The sequence below is a fragment of the Pagrus pagrus genome (genome assembly GCF_965226575.1).
Source record: "Pagrus pagrus genome assembly, chromosome: 13".
NCBI lineage: Eukaryota > Metazoa > Chordata > Actinopteri > Spariformes > Sparidae > Pagrus > Pagrus pagrus.
This window is the reverse complement of record NC_140197.1, coordinates 17,167,973-17,189,915: the sequence shown is the minus strand read 5'-3', so window position 1 is coordinate 17,189,915 and position 21,943 is coordinate 17,167,973. Positions and strand designations below refer to the sequence as shown.

Sequence of the window (21,943 nt, the reverse complement as noted above, 5' to 3'; positions counted from 1 at the left end):
TTCCTCCAGGGAGCTGTAACAGCTTCAGCAGGACATACTTTGTGTATGTTTCTGTTAACTGGACTATTTATGCATCCATACACAAATTCACATGCATAGTGTGGTAGTATGTGTGTGTATTTCTGTCTGCTTTTGGGCCAGTGTGATGTTGTTACATGTGCGCACACAAATAGGAGTGTAACCTTAGTTACAGTACAATTACATTTTCATTGGGGTGTTTTTTATTCCTGTTTTCTTCAAACGGAGAAGTTTAGGGAATTATTTTATTTTATATATTCTTACATGTGTAGTGTTTAAGCTACATTTCATGTCCTACCTGCCCTCACTTAGGAGCGACTGGCATGAGCAGAACAGTTAGAGAAACATATGCAACAAGGATGTAGTGCTGAAGTTTGTGTAATCTGTCTTGCTGGTGTCGATTAAAAGAAGATTGAAGAAAGTAAACAGAGACTAATTGTAGCCCGCTGATTGCCCACTGGCTGCAGTACTGGAGAATGTTACCATTGTATTCTGTGTTAATTTTGACAGCAAAATTTTATTTAGTTTAAGTCATACTTTAGTCATCTGAATCGTTCTAGTTTTAGTCCAGTTTTAAGATTTCAGTCGCCTTCATTTACAGTAGATTTAGCTGACTGAAATCTAATGAGTTTAGTTAAAGTATGATGCATTGTTTAGGTGTTTGTCTAGATTTTCAACACTCATTATAAACCATCTTGTTAAATCAGTGAAAAAATGTTGTTGACAAAAACTTACAAAAATTTGCCTGCTTTGTAAACAAAATATACACTTTTCAACTTAAATATTTTCATGTATTTTTTTATTTTTGTTGACAAAATGTCATTAATTATTTTTATGTAATAACATTTAGTTGTCATCTGCAAAAAAGTCTTTAAAGAAAACGTGGAACAAAAATAATACATCACATAAATTAACATTGGTTGACCTACAAATGTCTCAAATGTAATAACACTTAATTTGAAATGGACAGTAAACTGTCTCATGTTATCTGGACGTGTATCATGAGTACCGCTCACCGACCAAATCCATTTAATTCACTTTACGCTAATGTTTCTCCTTTACTGGTGTTAATGCTGATTTTCAAGGCTCCCCCTTTGCTTCCCGTGCTTTCCCCTCACATGAGTCAACAGTGGTGACGCTCCCAACGGAAACTGTCCATCAGTCCCACAGAGGCTGTGAATAAAGCCGACGTGTCCCATTCACACGAGTCACAGTGAGCTCAGCTGATGATGTTCAATGAGAGTCAGTATGACACAGCCAGGCTCATGACTTGTAGAGCAGCTTGAGCTGGCTTAGCTGACCCTCAAACCTTTTAATGAACTCAGTGAAAGATTTCTGTCTTCTTAAATCTGTGCTGCATGTAGTCTGTTTGATATGTGATATATGTTCTCCCCACCAGGTGGAGGTGCTGAGTTGAGCAATCCAAAATAATCTTTTTGTGTCAATAACCTCTCGCACACAAGGTTGTTGTTTCTGTTGTTTTCTTCATCACAGCCTAGTTGTTTTGTATACGAACCTCTATAGGTTAAAAGAGACAGGAAATTGTGGGCCCTGTTCCTTCCTGGTGAGACACATAGAGGTTGTTGGGTGGGTTGCCGTGGCAATGGGCTGAGCAGAACAATATGTGAGTGAAGCAGGGGCAACGAGGATGGCGATCACAATGCGGGCTTGTTGACGCACTAAACAGTGTTCTTACCCGGTGGAGAGATGGAGCTGAGGCAGGAGGTGGGAGGTGGGAGAGAGAGAGAGAGAGAGAAAGAAAGAGAGAGAGAGAGAGAGAGAGAGAGAGAGAGAAAGAAAGAGAGAGAGAGAGAGAGAGAGAGAAAGAAAGAAAGAGAGAGAGAGAGAGAGAAAGAAAGAGAGAGAGAGAGAGAGAGAGAGAAAGAAAGAGAGAGAGAGAGAGAGAGAGAGAGAGAGAGAGAAAGAAAGAAAGAGAGAGAGAGAGAGAGAAAGAAAGAGAGAGAGAGAGAGAAAGAAAGAAAGAGAGAGAGAGAGAGAGAGAGAGAGAGAGAGAGGCCTACTGAGACTCATCTATGATGGAGGACAGCTGCTCTCTCTATTTACCAAGCCATTCCATCCCATGCGTGAGGGGACACACACACACATGCAGGCAGCAGCATGTGTGCAGGCAGTAGATACACTGACACACACACCGGCACCGCTCACTGCAAAGCGAATCACTGAGCGAAAGCAATTGAGAGGGTATGCCAGCGTGTTTGTGTGTGTGTGTGTGTGTGTGTGTGTGTGTGTGTGTGTGTGTGTGTGTGTGTGTGCAGTGCAGTGCAGTCGAGCCATGTTTCCAACAGGTGCTGTATTTGATTAAAGTTAGCAGAGCCTGGCTGGGTGCTGCTGTTTAACATTTGGTTAAGGGCAGCTGCTGTCACTACAGCTGTGCATAGATGAAGCTACTTCACCATGTGGGCTCTGGGGCCACACGAGGGGCTTTTATACAGTGTGTGTGTGTGTGTGTGTGTGTGTGTGTGTGTGTGTGTGTGTGTGTGTGTGTGTGTGTGTGTGTGGTTAATATTATGAAACTGTGTGACCTGCTGCAGCACATGTGTTTAATTCAGACTCTTTCTATTGCAAGCAGTTTTAACATTTAACTGTCTGACTGGATATATATAGCAGTCAATTCGGGTCGACCAATATGACTTTTTCAGGGCTGATGCCGATTATTAGAAATCAAGTAGCCTGAAAACTGATATTTGGGACTGTAACAATTATCACAACTCTTTTTAGGCACTTTACTTGAGTATTTCCATTTTCTGCTACTTTATACTTCCTCTCCACTTCATTTATTTGATACATTTAGTTACTAGTTACTTTGCAGATTCAGATCATTCAGTGTTTACAGGCTATTAATTGTGACGTGTTACCAATCAGATATTACGTGTGGGCAGGACATTGTGTGAGAACATGCTGCATCAGAACCAATGTAGGACATTTTAAAATTTGTTTCTTTTATAGGGAATTTGACAAAAAACAACTGATAATGAATAATGGGAAAAGGGGCCCATAATCCGTATACCCCTTGTCAATTCCTTCCTGTCAAAAGGAATATTTCAGATATCCACAATGACATAGTTCCAGGACAAATGATGTCACTTTTGCCATTCATGTGTATTGGGTTTAGCCACAGTTGCATTTTTAATATAGAATAAACATTCTGGATGTCTGCAATAGATGTACTGCAAAAGTATTACAGTATTTTTAATGTTACTTTGGAAATCCAAAAATACATTGTGACTAGTCAAAACATCATGAAGGATATTCACAATTCATATTTTGACAAGTTAAGTTTTAGATATCTGAAATTAGAACAATGACTATAAACAATGCAAATGCAGAAATCCACAAAATGCATTATATCTTTATGCTTTTAAAGGATTTTTTAGGGATTTTTAGATGTCTTAAATTTAGTATTGACAAGCACAATCAAAGTTGTAGATATCTTAAGATACAACTTTACTAGTAAGAATGTTATTGTGTATATCTTTAATTTCTTTTCTTAGTAGTGAGAATACAATTTTGACAAAGAGAAATGCTTTTATGGATATCTAAAAATGTAAATACAGACAGAAGTGTGGTTTGATTCGATGTTAAAACAGCTTGCAATACAAGTTCAAAGGGTTGAGATATAGGACTGTTAGTGATCCTAACTGCAGTCCCTTTTCTAGCCATTTATTAGCTAAAAAGTACAGTACTGTACTGTAGTGAAAGCCAGGCACTTTTCTGGTGATGTTTCACACAGCAGGGAGAAAATCTTCCTGCTTTCTAGTTTCCATTGAAGTCATGGGGGGCTTCAGTGTCCCGTCACATCTCTCTCTACATCTTTCTTTCCCTGGCACACCTTTTTCCATCTTTTCTCTCTTTTCTTCTTCATGTCTTCTCCATCTGTCACCCCTCTCCCCTCTGAAGTCCCGAGCCAGGTAGGGCTGCTTATTATGGAGGTTGCCATGTAAACAGAGCTGAGGTAACTAGCTAGTCATATCCAAAATATACACGCACGTACACATGAAAACAAGCAATCAATGCAAGCAATGCATGCGCTCGCCAACACACAACAGGCACAGATTTTACCTCTTCCAGATGGCTTATTTAATACAGCCTGACTCATGACTGAGTCGTCTGCGTCAAAGCCAACAAAGCTTTTGTTGTTTTGGGATGAACTCAGCAGGAAGCTGGGGTTTCCTCTGTTGCTGATACTGGTAATGTTTGAAATAACAATGACTGTCTAAACCTGACATGACCTGATGAAACACTGATCATTATTCACAATATACAACAGGCGTGTGCCGTTCACAGTTTACTTTCTGCGATTGTAATTTTATAAGTGTAATAAGTGTTAAACTTCTTTACAATAACAATTCTTTTTCAAAAGAATTTAATTTCAAGTCAGTCTTTTAAAGGAGCAATTTGCAAGTTATGTCTAGAATTTTTGTTTAAAGCATTATCATTAGCTTCCTTACTAGACAGAAAACGGAAAAAAAATGCAGCCATACATCTTCTGAATTCAAGTTTCTCTCTCTGACCAAACAAAGATTAGATTAATTGCCTCGTTAACTCATTCAAACTCTAAAGTCATTGGGTCCATGGATACCTGAGCCATGAGCTAAATAGCGGTAGTAAGCTCCAGTTAAGGATGGCAGCTCCCTATAATTTTCGAGCTACCCTCAAATTCTGGCCATATTCTACAATATATACCTATAAATAACTTTCTGAATACCTATTTTCATAAACTTGACACCTATGTAAGTGCTTTAGTTTAATAGATTAGTATTGACACAATTGTTGGTTAAGTCTTGTTCCTTCCCAGATGCATCTACACATATAACGTTGTTTTTTATTATTATTTGAGGTTGCCTTTGACATAGCTGTAGTCCTGAATAAAATAGTCCAGTTGTATCCTTGCATCCCACTGTCCAATGTGGGTTTTGTCACCATTAAAACACTTCTCTGAGCTGCAGATTCCAGTAATTGCAGGGCGTCTGTTCACTGGTACAGGCCTGACCGTGGCGCCGAGTCCTGCAGACCTGTTGCTGTCTTTGTGTGTGTTGATTTGCAGATAGACCACTGACATTTGCAACCTGCTGTTGCCCTGGCATTGCCCTAGCAACTGCCACGCTGGCCTGGCATCCGTTTATAGAAGTTATCCTCATCTCCTCCCACTCTGCTCCTCTCATTTTTCAGCACTCACTGTAGAGTGGTGGTGGTCTGGGGTTCTGTAAGCAGTAGGCGGCTGTTTCTGTCTCTCTTCATCTCTGTGCTTTAGTGCAATATAACACCAGCAGCTGCCTATTCAAATACATTACAATACAGCACTGCACAGGAAACCTGAGGCCCCAAGAGATTCATTATCTGGATTAACGTCACTTACAATTATACACCCCTGTCGAAACTCGTTTTAGAATCAGAATATGATAGCATCTCTATCTCCTTATGATGAATTCATTCTCAGAATAACACTGCATCTGTTTAGTGCGTTACTTCTACATCTCACAGTTTATCATCAGCGATGACTGGGAAGAATTTAGGCTTTTTGAGACGCAATCTCTCCTCCCTACAGGCATAATAAACATAACCATGATGCAGCAATAAAGTTTACCAGAAAGAAGAGTCAGCGTTGTGGAATTCACGCCATAATTAGCTAAAGATATCAGCGCTGATATATGGCATCAGCATGGCCTTGTATAACCTTTCACAGTCATACAAAGATTAAAGCCATCAGATGCTGTCTCCATGGCATATGCTCTGCTAATGGCAGATTAAAACTGTTTTAATAGCAATACATTGCTACTTTGGCTCTGATGCAGCATGCAATCTGAAAGTAACTACATTATCAAATAAATGAAGTGGAGTAAAACGCACAACATTTGCCTACAAAAGTATAAGTAACCTCAAAATTGTACATGAGTACTGTTCACTATGACTTCAATGATATGATGAAATACTTAGCAGATCAGGACATAAAACATTCAAGTCCTCTCCCAGTGCGACAGTTGTTATAGCAGATTGGATTAGCACTGTCTGGGCCTGCTGGGGCTTGCAAGGATTTGCAGTGGAAGGAAGTGCGCTTTTCTTTGTGTGTGTGTGTTTCAGTGAAGGGGTTGGCTGCTGGGCTCAGTGCATGTTTTGTGTGCAGATTTGTGCATGCATCTGCCGCGCACATATTTGTTGCTTGTGTATGTGTGTGTGTGCGCACACAGCTCTGTGGCGGTCCGAATATGAGTGTGTGCCAGGGAGTGGAGGAATCTGACGCACATGTGCTAGGCAAGAGAAGCTGTGTGAGCTGAAGGGTGTGTCCGGACGGAGCAGGATTCTCCCCATGTCTCCATCTTTATCTGTTTTCAGATCACATTACTGTATACTAGTGACACTGCTACAAACATGTGTTTGTTATATAGGAGCAACACTGACCCCTGCTGGAGAAAGTGACACAATGACCACGTTCTTATGCTGTACAGATTTGTGTATATCTGGGTGGGCAAATTGGATAAGAGGGTAGACCACCCTTAAACTTTTAAGCAAGGCATCAAATCTACGCTGTCTCCATGGATACTGTACTCTGTCAAACAATCAAGCCAAAAGTCATGTGTCCTTACAAACTGGCATCCCAGGCAGCTACCTGAACACTTCCCACCTGTCCTGACTTCCAGCCACAGGTCATGTTTTCATCTTTCAGCCAGAAATTCATTTATTGTCAGAGAATTTCTTTCATGCATTTTTTTTGGTTACATATACTCCATGGTTCAATAGCAAGGAAATGTACTGTAAGATTAATCTCAGCTTGCCGGTTTTGGTACAGTAAAGCCTCGTATTTGTTTTTAAATCCACGAGTTAGCGTATACTTGTACACATCTGTGTTTAAGATGTGTAAACATGCCTAAATCAACAGAAAAACGCAAACTACTAATCCAATGTAAGCAACAAATTGGCGGTCTTAGCTTGCCAGACCTGCAGGATTTCAGTCCCAAACACTTCATTATAAATCAGACATGGGACAACAACAGCTGAAGATTTTTTTCTGTTGCTTTAGAGCCTGACTTATTTATCACATTAGTCACATCACGCTTACATCCAAAATAATTTTCCATATCTCTCATCTCTCTTTTTATTTCATGCATCTTCTTATTTTTGCCTCAGGTGTTGCTGTCTCTCAGGGCTGCCCTTATTTTGGAAGCGGTAAATCTTTGCAGTGTGAAAAGAGAGTTATGAGCTTTGTGAGAAGAGAGTCTCTTCACACACACACACACACACACACACAAAAACACACGCACTACTACGACAACTGTCGTTTGTGCTTACTGTCTGATCAACGTTAAATGGTTGATTTAAGCACAGATGCCAGCAGCAGTGGTTCATCATGGCCTGCGACCAACGCCCCGGTCCACCCTTCCCCCTCCGCCCCCACCACACACAGAGGCTCATTCACATGCTCATTAAGTCATTAGGCTACTTATTTATTGATGTCTGCCTCCAGAGCGACTGAGCATGTCAGACGATCTACTAACTGCCTGTCCTGACCATATTAGTCCATAGTTTGAATCTGTCTCTACTCTGAATTTATTTATACATCTTCTGTAACTTTTCCCTCCATCCACTGTAAGATGTGTTTGATTGCCTTTTCCCAATGTGTCTTCTAAGTGACTGTGTATATATGTGCTCAAAGGATGCTGATGTTAGTCAGGGTATAAAACAGTCTCAGTGTGTTACATCAGTTGCCCAAAGTGTGTTAGTCATGTGACCGAGGCCCACAGGAAGTGTGTTTGAATGTAGCATGCGTATAATTTGACCAGCCCAGTCAAAAAATGAGACCTTTCACAGAAAGGAAGCAGTCTGAGAGGACGGCTGCAGAGGAGGAGGGAGGGAGGAATGGAGGGAAGGAGAAATGGGGGGGAGGGAAGACAGTGAGCTAGGGAGAGGGAGACAGAGAGAGAGGGAGGGTGGGGGGTTGTCATCGCTGGCTCATTCCAAGCTCTGGAAGTTGAGAAGGAGGAGAAGAGAAAAATAAGTTGCTGCGTTGAGAAAGAGAGGAGCGATAGAGCGAGGGTTCGGATTAGTGAACTGCTCAACTCGTGTGTGTTTTTTTTTTTTTCTTCCCCTCCTCTCCCTTGCACGGGCTCCTAATTTGGGATTTGTTTGAAAGCAGGACTGCGCCCCAGGAAGACTTTTCCTTGCTGGGGAAAGGGAATCCTGCTCCCTCTCTCTCACATTATACACACACACTTGCTCCCCAAAATGTCTGATTCCACTGTCAACGCTCACTTGGAAGGAATCATATCAGACTTTGAAGGTTAGTTTTTTTTCCTCTCTTCACTGCTTTTCTTCTTCTTGTCTCTCTGTGGAGCGAGGCGCTCTTTAACCCTGCTATGAGGACAGTAAAGATAGTTTCCACATGTTTGATTGGAACCGAGCGGATCTGGAAAAAAAAACAGAGTGTGAAGGGCTCGTTGACATCTGCGGTGAGCTGCGGTCTTTGGAAAGTGAAATCGTGCTAAAATTTTGCTTTTTACTGCTCTTTAACTTTTGTTGAGATGCATGAGTGGGTTTGTTGTGGCTGTCATCCATGAGTCTGAGACGGGTCAAAGAGAGAAACATTCAGAGGACAATTTGCAAGTGACTTAGCCTCTGTCCTGCAAGATAGAGGCCAGATGAGTGTGTGTGTTTACTGTATGTTGAGCCCTCAGGAGACAGCAACTGACCATACGGCTGTGAGGGGAACACCTGGCACACCTCCCCCCCTCTGTTCCCTCCTCCTTTTCATCTCTCTGCCCCTGGCCCACAGATTCCCCCTGTCATCCCTCTCCTCCCTCCTCTTCCACCTCTTCATCCAACGGCTGTGCTTCCCCTTTTCCTCTCTCAGCGGCTCGTCCATCCTCAGCCCCTCTCCCCTCGGCGTGGATGCGAGGAGGAGGGTTGGTGGGTTTCGGGTTGACAGGCCGACACCTCTCCCCCCAAACCTGTCTATCTATCTGACTATCTGTCTCCTGTATCTCACAAACACATAGCCATTAGGGGCGCATCCACACTTGTCCAGAGCTGCTCCTCTTTCAACACCAGGTTGCTTGTGGTATGTACTGGTGGATCTCTCTGCCTCCCTGTCCCTGTCTTTAGGATTTTAAACTGCTGGCTTGCACAGTGCAACAGAGCAGAAAGATAAGTGGCATTCGGTAAAGAGAGGCGAAAAAGTGCACTTTAACCATGTGACTCAGTCATGCTTTCAGACATCCTCAACATAATGGGTTACTATTGTGATTGTCAATGGAGTGTGTTGCCCCTGGATGGGCTGAGTGTGTGGTAATACCTTGGTGTCACCACCATGCACAGTGATGTATGGCCCTGTGTGGCTCAGAGAGCACAGCTTGGCACAGATGCAGCCAACAAGTCAATAAGAATCATATTTGAAAAGTAAATCATTTTGTCTTCCAGTGACAGAATAGCTTTGCCATGTGTTCGTTCTTCTTCTTCTTCTTCTTCTTCTTGAAATTCACTTTTAAACTCTAGAATTATTGTTATAAAGAAAAGATGGATACCATCTTCACTCAGATACATCCTCCGAAACACTGTTTGTACCTTTAATTTACTTTTTAGTTAACTTTCATGACAGCAAATCTTCAAGTGTGACTAACTTTTGTAAGAAAAAAATCTCACAATCTTCTTTTTACAGGTGAAAAGTAGTAAAACATACCCTTTTATTAATGCAGTACACGCAGGGGTTTTGCTTCTGCAGCCTTACTTGGTCTGGTATGAGAAGGAGCTTATAGTAGCTAATGTTAGCAAACCTTTGAGTTGTAAAATGGATGTTACTTAGTCATGTCACTGCCTTAATGACTCTTCACTACTTGTGCTACTGTAGCAGCTGTTCAGCATAAAATATAAAGTCTCACTTTAAAGGAGCACTCTGTAGTTTTGGAGAAGAGAGTTTAATCAGAAGAGCAAGATCTTCATTGAGTGATTTTTTTATGCCTCAACAAACTAAATAAACACTCTCTTCTTTTTCATGACTGAATAAACTGAATAAACAAACTTACCTTAAAGGACAACACAGTGTCATACTGTTTTACTTTGTTTATATTTGGCGGACCCTGCCACCTTTCTAGCTTCAAACAGTGTTCTGGGGACCTTATTTTCCTCTGAGAACAGCTTGTTCCCTGCCTTTGTATTATTACCTTAATAATACTGTAAATATTAAAATTCTGAGTTTGAATTTCTTCTCTAAAACTACACAGTGCCCCTTTAACATTTAAGTCACGTTTAGTTTTTAACACTATGGGGTATCAATATACTGTCAAACTTTGATGATCATGGAGGTTTTTGAATGTTGTGAAAGGTGTGTGTGGAAATGATTAGAGCTCTTGAAAAGAAAAACAACAGATGTCATTGTATTCATAGGATGTGGCACTAATTTGTCCCACTGTAATCCATACAGTTAATCTGTGAATGAAAGTAGGAAGAGGCAGCGAGCTGAGCGAGACAGACAACAGGATTTTTCTTGTCCATGAGGTTGATGACCTCAGCTGTGACTTCACCCTCACAAACCGACACAGATCATTGACCGGGCCAACCCGGGCTTTCCACTCAGCAGAATTATCACACATACACATTCAGTCATTTTTTACAGCTCCTTCAAAGTGCTCCATATCTTGCAAAAGCCCTTTGTGCTTCCTTCTCAAATTAAAAATGTCTTTATATGTGAGACATATAATAGTGTAATACCCCATGAACCAGATATCTGTCTTGTGTTAATTCCTATTTCAATCGATGGTACCAAAATCTGATAATAGTCTCTTTGCCTCTCTTTTCCGCTGTAAGTCTGCATGTTAAGGGCATTCACTGGTCCAGTGAGAGGAAATTCCACTGGAGTAGATTTCTGTGGTGGGTGAAAATGTCGGGGTAGGCAGTGGAGGAGTGGATCAGAGCACAGCTGGGCCTCTCTTTACAGATCAAGCCTGGCCTGCATGGTACTCACCAGCCCATCATCATAGCACAAGTTTTAACAGTCAATGATGAGAAGCAGTTTGAAATGTAATCACCAGGTGAGGGCATTAGGTGTTTAAGGATAAATAAAACAGAAAGTATTGAAGATTATAGATACAACACCTTCTTAACCCTGCTGTTAGTTTCATGTTGTGTTTGCAACCAGTTCAGTTTAATCATATGTATATGTACAGTATATGTAAGACAATTTTAACAACCTACTCTTAGGGGAATCATCTTATTTTGTTGGACAAAACTGCTTCATGGCAATGGTGAGAAATTTGATGAGGGATCACCTTTCAAACGCCTTTCCAAATGAAAACTGTTATTAGAAGGCAACTGCCACTTAGCTGTGGTCTTGGATTTTTTCTAGGAAGTCTGTCAGCTTGCTCAGTAGCCCAGTTGTTCCCAAACTGGGGGGACACAGAGGCGCTGTAGGGGCAGCACGGATGACCAGAGGGAAAATGTGGCTTGAAAGTAAGCTGAACGAATAAGATTTATATAGGGAAAAACAAACTGATGCTGATGTTATCGTGCTGACCTTTATTTCAGTAAAATTCAATTTGGATCCTTTTTTTCATTTGTTGCTTGCCCTGATAAAAAATTGTGGGGTGTTCGGCCTAACTTTTCTGGCTACTGCCAGAAAAGGTTTGCTGTATCGCATAATGGACAGAAACTGTGGAATTACGGAGCATTGGTTTCAATATTTATTTATTTTTTAGGTATTGGGTTAATGTGCTATTGATCGTAACCATGAAAACTCAGTCTTGTGACAAAACAGCAAGAGGAGTCTTATTCATAGAGTTTGTGTGTTCAAGGGAGGAAGTGTTTACTGACAGAGGCTGATGATAGGAGTCTCCATACTTATCAGCATTATTAGGGTGCTCAATACTCAGCAGCCAGGACAGGTTTCCTGTTAATGACGTCAACCGCATTGGAGCTACTGGGAAGCACCAGGTTCATTTTGAGGTGGAGTGAACACAGCAGGTCTTTGTTGGGCTTTAAAGCTGTTTTTCCACCCTGCTGGACACGTGGAGCGAAACCAGCACCGATGCCGACCCCAGGCAAGACCTCAGAGCTACATATCAGCAGGCTCCATGCTATGGCTAAAAACAACTAGCCTGTGATGAAAGGTTTTCTTTTGTGCATTGACGAGAAAGTGCATTTTTTTTCTGCAGAGAGTGGAAAGTGTGTTTGACAACTTCCAGGAAAGAGAGTTGGGCTTTAAGGCTATATTAAAGGCCAAATTCTCTTATTTCAGTGGTCCAAAGCACATTTTGACATGCAGAGCCTTTTTAGGCTACTGGGGTGAACTGCAGCACTTTTTTCAGAGTGTGTGCGAGCAGGAGTGACTTTAGTTGTTGTGAGTTGAGTGTTTGACATATCAAACTAGCTTTAGTTTGAAATTTAAAGGTAAATCCTGCAATTTAACGCTGCAGCAAACACATGATGAGCAGCTACTTTGTCAGAAGAGCAAAAACAGTACAGCCAAACAACATGTTTGATAGATTGCTTAGGAATAGGGGTCTGCAGCCTGTGATCTGCAGTTCATTGTGACTGCAAAAGTTAAAAAATCCAATTAAAAAAAACCTGAAAATGCTGAAAATGACCACTGTCTTGTTTTGCTACGGAAACGAGCACCGTCAGCGCTACTTCGGCGACAAATTCACCGCATGTCCTGACTGCTTCACAATAAAAGCCTTTCTGTGTTTTGTCCGTTTGAATTAGCATTAACTCACAGAGCTCTCATAAGGTTGTGGGAGAGCGAACAGTAAACAGTAAAGCTGATTGTGACAAAATTAAAATTACTCTGACGCTATTTGACATGCATCATGCCTCATTTCCTGGGAATCCCCCATGCCTGTGAACGGTGGAGTCTTCGACATACATTGAAAAGTTTACAATATATAAACATTTTATAAAGTGCTGACCATAAATAGTATCGAAACAGGGTTTGATTTAATTTTTAAATTAAAATCGCAAGGATTAAGTGCAATATACCAGAATATTAGTTACAGCTAATACTTAGTAAGGGTGCTCTGTACTTTTCCCAAAGTGATCCTCAATTTACCCTCAACAGCTGAAGACAAAAGGCAGTTCTGCATGTAACTGACCTGTCCAGCTCATCTACTGTCATGCTCAGAGAGGCACGGAGAATGTCCATGTGGTGCTCATCCAGTAACGTTACATGCAACACTGGAGAGCAGAGTAGCATCATCATATGATTTTCTGGCAGTTTAACCATGTTTCAATGCGTGTTAGTTGCAAAACATCGTGCTTGGCTGCAATTCCTTCCTTATTTGGCAGTGCAGTCGGCTAGCAAGTTTACAGAATATGTGATGGAGTCTAAAATGAATGGGGTTCAAAAATGTTCAGAGCTGATTTTGTTTCGATTCCAGGTGATGTTGACATTTGGTTTACACTGGTGCTCATTAGTATTATCTTTTTAAAGAGCTGTGATCACTTCTATCCCCTTAGAGCAGCAGCTTAGAGACATCAAATGGTTTTGTCCTTAGTATCACACACCCACTTGTACAGCTATTACCTAATGCCATTCAAACACAAACACACAACTGTACAAAGTCATACATAAACATACAGGCACACTGATAGTGACTGAGACACTATGCACATAACTGTGCCACCCTCTTTACATAAACACACAAATAGAGAGATATGAATGTGTGGGCTTCGATGTTCATTCACGCACACACACATAGACAGCTCCCAGGATGCAGTTCGGTATGACGTCAACAGAGGCAGAGAGTTTGGCTCCCACCAGGGAGGACTGGGCTGTGTTTGCTTTACTCTCCAGCTGTGTTTAAACACACACACATACAGAGAAAGAGATAGAAACATAACTGACAGGGCCTCTGTCTCCACTCTGTCTGTGACGACCTCACTGTGTTGGGCTCTTCTGTCACCGCGGAGCAGGCACACGCCACACAGTTAGCAAAATTCAAGGCTAAACAGGTCATTATATCAGTTTCACAGTCAAACACAGCTTTAAGTGGTCTGTGGCACATTGTATGTGCTTTTACTGCTTACTTTCACAGCCCGAGCTTATGTCCTTATAAGATGAGCATACAGTAAGCTACAGTAAATTAGCTGCTTTGGTGGTGCATTTCCTGTCCTTATTCGCAAGAAATTCTCGTCCTGACTTAAGGATGAGCCATTACCATCGCATCTAATGAATTTTACATCTAACTGCATTGTGACTAGTGACTTGCATTGTGTGTCACCCCTGTGTTTATTCTTGACGAAAGACAGAGCACACTGACAACCCTGTCATCCAGGAAAATTTCAAGGTCAGTTTTCTCAAATGAAACTGCATTTTTCCATGTGAGCAACTCCAAAAGCGTATTGTCAAAGATTTAATGATTTGTGATGCACGCTACATGCGTATACAATCAGAATTTCAGTCTAGGTCACAATGTTTTTGTCTTTGTCTCTAATTTTCCTGTCATTTGTCAAGTGTCAAAATTGCCCCATACAGTTAACACGCAGGATTTTATGTTGGTATGGTTTACTGTATTTCAGAGGGTTTACTGAGGACATGGCAAACCATCACACTAACATTTAAGGACACATTACACCAGGGCCTGACATACTAAGGGGAAAAGTGAAGTAGTATAGATGGTACATGTCACATACAGTATAAGGCTGTCAAAATAACAGAATTTTAAACTAGGAGACAATAAAAAAACGATACTTGAAACCTCTTTTGATTCCACAGCAAATGCATGTTTAAACATGTGGTATTGAAAATTGGTACTCTTGACAAGGTTAAAACAGTATTGGTTATTCAGTATGACCTTAAAGTTATTGTGTGCTCGGACAGGGGGATACCATATTTCTGCAGATATAGAAGGAATAATTGTGAATGACTTACTCTCTCCAGATACATAAAGGAGGTTCTAGAAAAAGCTGGTTATGAGTGGGGTTGACCTGTAATAAAAAACTTGTCATTAACTGCTGTCTTGTAATTGCTATAATCACATTAAAGCTGAGAAACATTAACAGAAAGTGAGTCTAGGAAGGACTTACAATCAGAGTTTTACAAGGGAAAACTGGGAATTGAAAATGTATCGAGGATGTAAAAACACTGAGTTCTAGGAAGAGGGTCTACCATGCTGGTGCTTGGCCCGTCAGCCGTGAAACATCGGGTGTTTATCTGGGACAGAGGCGGTGTTGCTCCAGGGTCTGTTGCTGCTTCAGTCTCAGGGCCGAGCTGCGGTGAGCCCGGTGTCAGCCTCACATTTGATGTGGAAAATCTATCAGACAACAACAACTAAACCTGCACTAAAGGCTGGTTGTGAAATATTGGCACATTAAATTGATATGAAGGGGAAGTGTTGGTCAGAGTGGGAATGAGTATTTTATAAAATGTTTGGTGTCATTTTTCATGTCCTTAAAATTAAATGTATTTAATGTATTTCAAGAAAGGTCCTTTGGAAATACCAGACGCGTAGGCCTTTTATGTTGTCTTTTTATCAGTCCTTCAACTTCAACTAACTTCCCCACAGCTTCTTATTGGTCAATCAGAAATGATGACTCACTTGTTTCCAGGTGAACGAACTCTGCCGCTCGGGGGTCACGCGGTCAATTAGAGAGCCAGCGGGGTGGGTCAGTTGTAGTCGTCGTGTCGACAGGTGTGCGAAGTGTCTCTTTAGCGCGACATATTGAGAAGAAGGAGACAATGTCCGTGTAATTTTACAAAATCCTAAACCAAACGATTAAATAGAGACTTTCCGTTCAGTTGTAGATGTGTGTCTGTAGCTGACACAATTACTAAACCTACTTGGTGGGAATACAGGAATATTTTCATCGAGCTGGTGAGAAGTCATGACCACCATGCTAACGAGCTATGTGAAGCGTGTCCGATCCGGTAAGATTAGCATGTCCACTGTGTAGTATTTTCTATGCGCTCAAAATGATGCTAACTAGATTTCTCACTGACTTGCCTCCATAGTTAAAGTATTGACGCTCACTGTGGTGAAATGTGTTTGTATGAAGTTGGGTCTGTGCTGCCAGGTTTAAACAGAGACACATCAGTTTTTCATACTAACGTTTCAGTTGTTTTTAGCATGTGTGTTATTGCTAACATACCGTTTGTGGTGCCCACTGCCTCTCATCTGCAGGTGCATTGTGTATTTGCTCCTACACGTCAAACAACTATTCAACCAATTTCTTTATTTTGTAAAATTAAGGTGTTATAATCATCTTCTTTCAATGATAAACTGATTGCACCAACCCTCTGACCTGTAAAGTTGCTGGTTTGAGTTGTTGTCATTGACTTTTTGTTTGACTAAACTCTGTACAATGCCTCAACTGAATAAAAGTCATGGGACGTATCACTGTTTAAGGACTTCTGTTATCATGTGGTTTCCCTTCTTGTATTGCATAACAATCATAAGATCCTTTAAAACTGATTATTAATTATCATACAAATGCTGCAACTGCTTCTGATGGGAAAAGAGATTCTTCTGTGTTCTGTCTAACCCCAAATGTTTTGTGTTTCCCAGCGCTGAAGCGGTCGTTTGAGGTGGAGGAGACAGATTCATCCACACACCCATCTCCCCTGTCTCGTCGGACCACCAACCCCCTCCGCTCATCCACCTCCTCCACATCCAGCCAGCGGAGCTATGACATGAGTTCCCGCAACTCCGACTACTCCTCTTCCAGATCTTCACCCTCCGAGTCCTCCAATCCACGCTCGCCAAAGACCGGCATGAGGCGCATTGAGTTATCAGCTGGCCGTAACCCTGACACAGCCTCTTCCCGCCGCACAGAAATCTCCATTGAAGTCTCCTCTAAACAAATTGACAACTCCCCCAGTGCTGGCATCGCCCGCTTTGGCCTCAAACGGCCTGAGGTCAGCCTGAGCAGTCGGAGTTCTGCCCTGGAAAGCTCTTCCAACTCCATCTCCAGCTCCACAAACAGACGAGCAGAGCTTGGCATGACAAGGCCCAGTGAGCCCCCCGCCCCTCCCAGGAGGATGGAGGCCCAGCTGTCCTCAGCCCCGGTCTCAAGGATCCCTGAGCCCCCTCAGAGAAGAGCAGAGCCCCCGTCTCCATCCCTCAGCCCAGTAGAGGGGGCCTCCAGGAGGCCAGAGATGCCTGTCTTCAGACAGCCGGACGGTTTGGTGCCAGGCAGTGCAGTGGAGAACAACAACCACCCGCCTCCTGCACCTAGTGCTCCCCTGCCTTCCCTGGCAGAGCCAAGGATTGAGCGGGTGCAGTCGCCTGTTGCAGAGACACCCACAGCTAGACCAACAGACAGTGAGTACCTGCTCAGTTAAACTGTTTGACCAAGTGAAATGTTCAAAGAGGCATTTTAGCCTGTTTAAGCATACAATCTTTTTAAGTGCCATTTGAGGGTCCTCATTTTGGTTCTATCCAGTTTCATCATGGCCTGTCTTTCTTAATCAAGGACTTGCAACAGTTTGCAACAATTCCACTATGATGAAATCATCTGATCATTGCTTTCCCATGTTGCAGCTCAGTTTGTCTTTGTGTTTACTACCGTTTAACTTTAACCTTATCTTGCAATAAAATCATAGTCGGCTTGCAGATATATGTATTCACACACACATAATCATACATTACATCTACATATTATACTTTGATTCAGATACACTATATTTGTCCTTTTTCTAAAACCACAGTCTTGTGACACCCCCACACTGAACACTGTCAAATTCATGTTGAAGTTAATTATGAATCTTAGCTCTGAAATTCAGTACAACACACACTTGAACCTTTACTGACTTTATATTATGCGTTAATTCAGGATTTCTGCTTTTTTTAATTTTCACATATGAGGCAGCTGTGAAGTAACAATATCAACCATAAAGAGCACAAGCATGAATCCTGTGAGCTTGTCAGTCTAGACGCACTGTGAATGTAGGTCAGGGAGGGTGATGATGAGAATCACAGGGCTGCTCCCACGACAGCAGTAACAACGCATCCAACTGAATAGGCCAGCTCACTTGAACTTGAATCAGCCACTGGTTACATTCCCTGTAGATGTGTGGTGTTTGTGTTGAATTTACAGTAGGTGCATTTACTCATTTTGAAGGGGAGGTTGAACTTCATTGACATAGTTTAGTCAATTAGTTGCTAGTGAAACAGCAGGTTTGGTTGCTACTGATCTTTGTGTGTGTCTTTTTCGTTGGTTGCAGGACTTTTGTGACATAAGAAGTTATACCTCACTATTATACCTATTGTTCCAGTAACAATATGTAAATATATGCAAAATCTCATGCAAAAATAGCTTTCAATGTTTGGCCACTGCTGACTAACCTCTCAGACATGTATTATGGGGATGATGCCAAGCTCAAACTGAGAATCAGATGTTTTTGTAGTAATGTGGACCATAAGTTTGTTTTTACTGAGACAAAACCATAGAGAAATGTCCCATAACTGTGGGAAGATACTGCATACGGGTGAGTCATTGTTCTGTTGGATAACCTCTCGGGTAGACCAGGTCAAGAGTGGAACAACAAGGCTCTTAAATGTTATGTGTTTAATCCAGTCATCCCACAATAAAGCCTTATGGGGTTTGATGGAACAATTTTTATTTGTTTTACTCTTTTGCCCCCAGTAGTAGGGCGTAATGATAACAGAGTTGGTCAGTCCGTTCATCCAACATGTTGGTGAAGACATCCTGAATTTACCTTTGACCGAACTGCCATGACATTTAGTCTGGATATTCCTATTTCCAAGAAAGAGGTCCTAATCCTATTAAGCTTACCCCTGACCTTTGCTATATGCTGAGAATATTCTTCATCCTGAGTGGATGAAACCTAATATTTAATGTTACCCCATGACCGTTTTGTTTTTGCGCCACCCTCAGGACAAACTCTGCATATTTAGCTTGAATTACTGGTAAAGTTTCATGACTAGAAAAATTGCTAAGTGTGTTTATTTCATCTGCTTCTTTTTGAGTCTAATGAGTTAAAGCATGTGTGAGACTGGGAGTTATGGAGGATAGGCCATGTATCTGAAGTGGCAAACCTTCATCTTTTCATTGTGTTAATTCACAAGTAGGGCTGCAACTAACGATTATTTTCTTTATCAATTAATCTATCAATTGTTTAGTCTTTAAAATGTGAAAAAAATGCAATTTTTCTAATGCCCAAATTGTTTCTTTTGTTCAACCAATAGTCCCAAACTCAAAGATAATCATAATTAACTTTGTCATATTTGTCATTAAAAGCAGCAAATCCTTACATTTACATTACAGCCTCTTAATGCGCAACCTAACCTGCCTCAATGCTACTTTGCGTCTCATGTAAATACTGTAAATACATTTTTAGTTTATTTAGTCTATTTTATTCTATCTGACTTGTTTTGTGTCTGTTTAACTAACGTACTGAACATACTGACTCATTTGTGTCTGTGTACAACTACTCCACGTGCCTTTAATTGCCCCCCTGGGACAAATAAAGTTTTTTGAATTGAATTTAAGAAGCTGGAAGTAGCAAATATTTGAAATTGTTGCTTGAGAATTACTCAAATATTTAATCAATTGTCAAAATCATTGGGAATTAATATCCTTTCGATCATCTAGCCAATTAATGGATTAATCAGTGCACATTTACGAGAAGGCTTAAGTAGAGTTTGAGCTTGGTACTGGTTCTTGTAATAGTAGGAGATATGTGTTTATTTGTGGTGGTTTTGTATGCAATGGTTTCAAAATATCCACTTGGTTGTTTATGCAGTTCCCTTCCCTAACTCTTATCCTATTAGAACAGCTCGTCTTCTTAGTGTGTGTGTGTGTGTGTGTGTGTGTGTGTGTGTGTGTGTGTGTGTGTGTCTGTTATCTGGAGACAGCTGTGCTCATGGGTTCCTCTCACTGGTTGAGTTGTATCCAGGCGTAGGCGGCTGGGAGGTGATACATTCCAAATCTGGAGGTCATAAAACATAAAAATAGAAAGCCTCCAATTTCCACTTTTTGTGCTGCGTGTTGCCTCTCTGTTTCTCTCTCATTCACTGCACTTCCTTTGCACACAGCTTTTGATTTAATTTGACTTCTGCTTCTTACCGAGGATATTTCTTTTCTATAGTTTCATAGGAGCCACAGTGTTGGTGAACCAGTCAGCAAATATGCATGCTAAAAATCTAAAATGTGGCCTTATGTCAGTAGAAGAGAATTAGGCAAGGAAAAGTGAGAGGATTAAGTCTCAACTTCTGCCACATTGGGCTCAGATTACCACCTTCCTGCTCAGCCTTGCATGTCGAGGGAGGGAGGCCCTGCTAGAAAGAAGCTTGGGAAGATACGAGGAGCAGACAGGAGGTGGAGAGAGAGAGAGGGAGAGAGAGGAGTGTCAGTGGGCAGAATGGTAGAAGGAGAAAAATGGAGAAATAAAGTGTGCAAGAAAGAGAGTGTGATTTCCTGTAAAGGCCGTCTGCAGGGGGGGAAATGAGAAAAGCCCACTTTAACCTCCAGTCATTCGGGAGTAAAACTAAACAGACGGACCACACTGCTCTGACGAAATGCCCAAACTTACAATTTACTTTCCATTTCCTCAACAAGTACACACACCACACATTCAGGAAAATTCAAGTTATTTTTACATAAACATTTTGTTGTTTTTCAGAAAGGGAAACTGGGATTGTTTTCAGTTTATATCTGTGTTGTTTACTTTTGTGCAGCTTGTGTCAGCACTGTATCCGGTGGGACACTGTCAGAGTGTGTTTGTGTGGCCCATGAGATTTTTCCTTGAGGGTTCATGTGATACTGTACTGAGATCTACCTGCCTCTAGGCTCTTAGCATGTTTATGTGATTGTGCTCATGTGCATGTGCATACATGTATTCAATGTATTAATTCTCACACAGATGACAAGTTTAAGAATCTCTTGCCCACAAAAGAGTGACTGATGAACATGCTGATAAGCGATAAGCTGGTTGTTTATGTGGCAGCTGTAGAGTACAAGGTGCTGTAATGACATGCTCCGTTTCAGTTGATTTGTCGGCTATAATGATGAGCAGCTGTATCCAGTTTTGTGGTGTTTCAACAGGATGTGATCTCACGCTTATTGTCACACACATTCATTCATTCTGTACACTGCCTGGCTCAGTCTTCTGTCCCATGCCGTGAGCTTGATTTGTTTTGTCTTTGCTGCTATGATGCATATTAGAGAGTCAATTTAATATCTGGGAAAAAGACACTTTTATTTTACAAGCATAAACTTGGCTAATGTTAAATAAGGATGACTGGGTAGAGAAGTATGCATCCCTGACTGATTGTGTTCTACACACACGTGGAAGTGAAGGGATTATTCGATTTTTTTTCTTTTCTTTTTTTCAACTATTCCCTTTATTCCCATAACTTTTTATTACTTATAAGGTGACGACATTGGAAAGCTGTTGCTTTTATCTGTGAAGATGAGGTGTGTGAGTGTGGAAGTGAGCCAACACACAGTAATTGCAAGACCAAAACATCAACATAATCCATTCCCATGCCATCCTCCCAAACCCTCTCATTACTGACACTGACCTCTTTCTGATCTCAGTAAGTAATTTAATTACTTCTGTTTAGTAGTCATAATAAAATGGTGTTAAGTGCCTCAGAAGGTGCTTACAAATATACAATATAATAATATTATTAATAATATAATAATAATAATGCAAATAAAATTCAGCAGCACAGATAATACTTTATCTTCTCTTGTATTTGAGTACAGCATTGTAGTATGTGGTATGTAGTGTGTAAAAAAGAATGTAAAAGGAGGAATTTCTGTCATGTAGGAAGAATGTTAATTTCGTGACAATTTTGCAACACATTTTATAACTGATTAATTGTAGATTATTAACGCCCAAATTAGGCAAAGCCCAATTTCCCGTGTTGTACTGTATATCACATTCAAGTAAACATCTTTAGGTTTTTTTCGACTGTTGGTCACACAAAATAATTTTAAGATGGGGGAACTTGGGATGGAA

The 21,943-nt window shown here is 41.2% G+C and overlaps 1 protein-coding gene across 4 annotated transcripts in view; it reads left to right on the top strand.

The window, feature by feature from the left end:
* The window catches only part of septin9a (septin 9a), an 87,784-nt gene that overhangs the window by 15,713 nt on the left and 50,128 nt on the right, over positions 1-21,943 (top strand). For 2 of the 4 annotated variants that reach the window (XM_084371769.1, XM_084371772.1), the window contains one exon: positions 16,521-17,276. In XM_084371769.1, the coding sequence (XP_084227895.1) occupies positions 16,521-17,276 (756 nt within the window). Of the gene's footprint in view, positions 1-8,002; positions 8,312-15,622; positions 15,884-16,520; positions 17,277-21,943 lie in introns of those variants that run through there. The other 2 variants (XM_084371770.1, XM_084371771.1) reach the window with 2 other exon arrangements.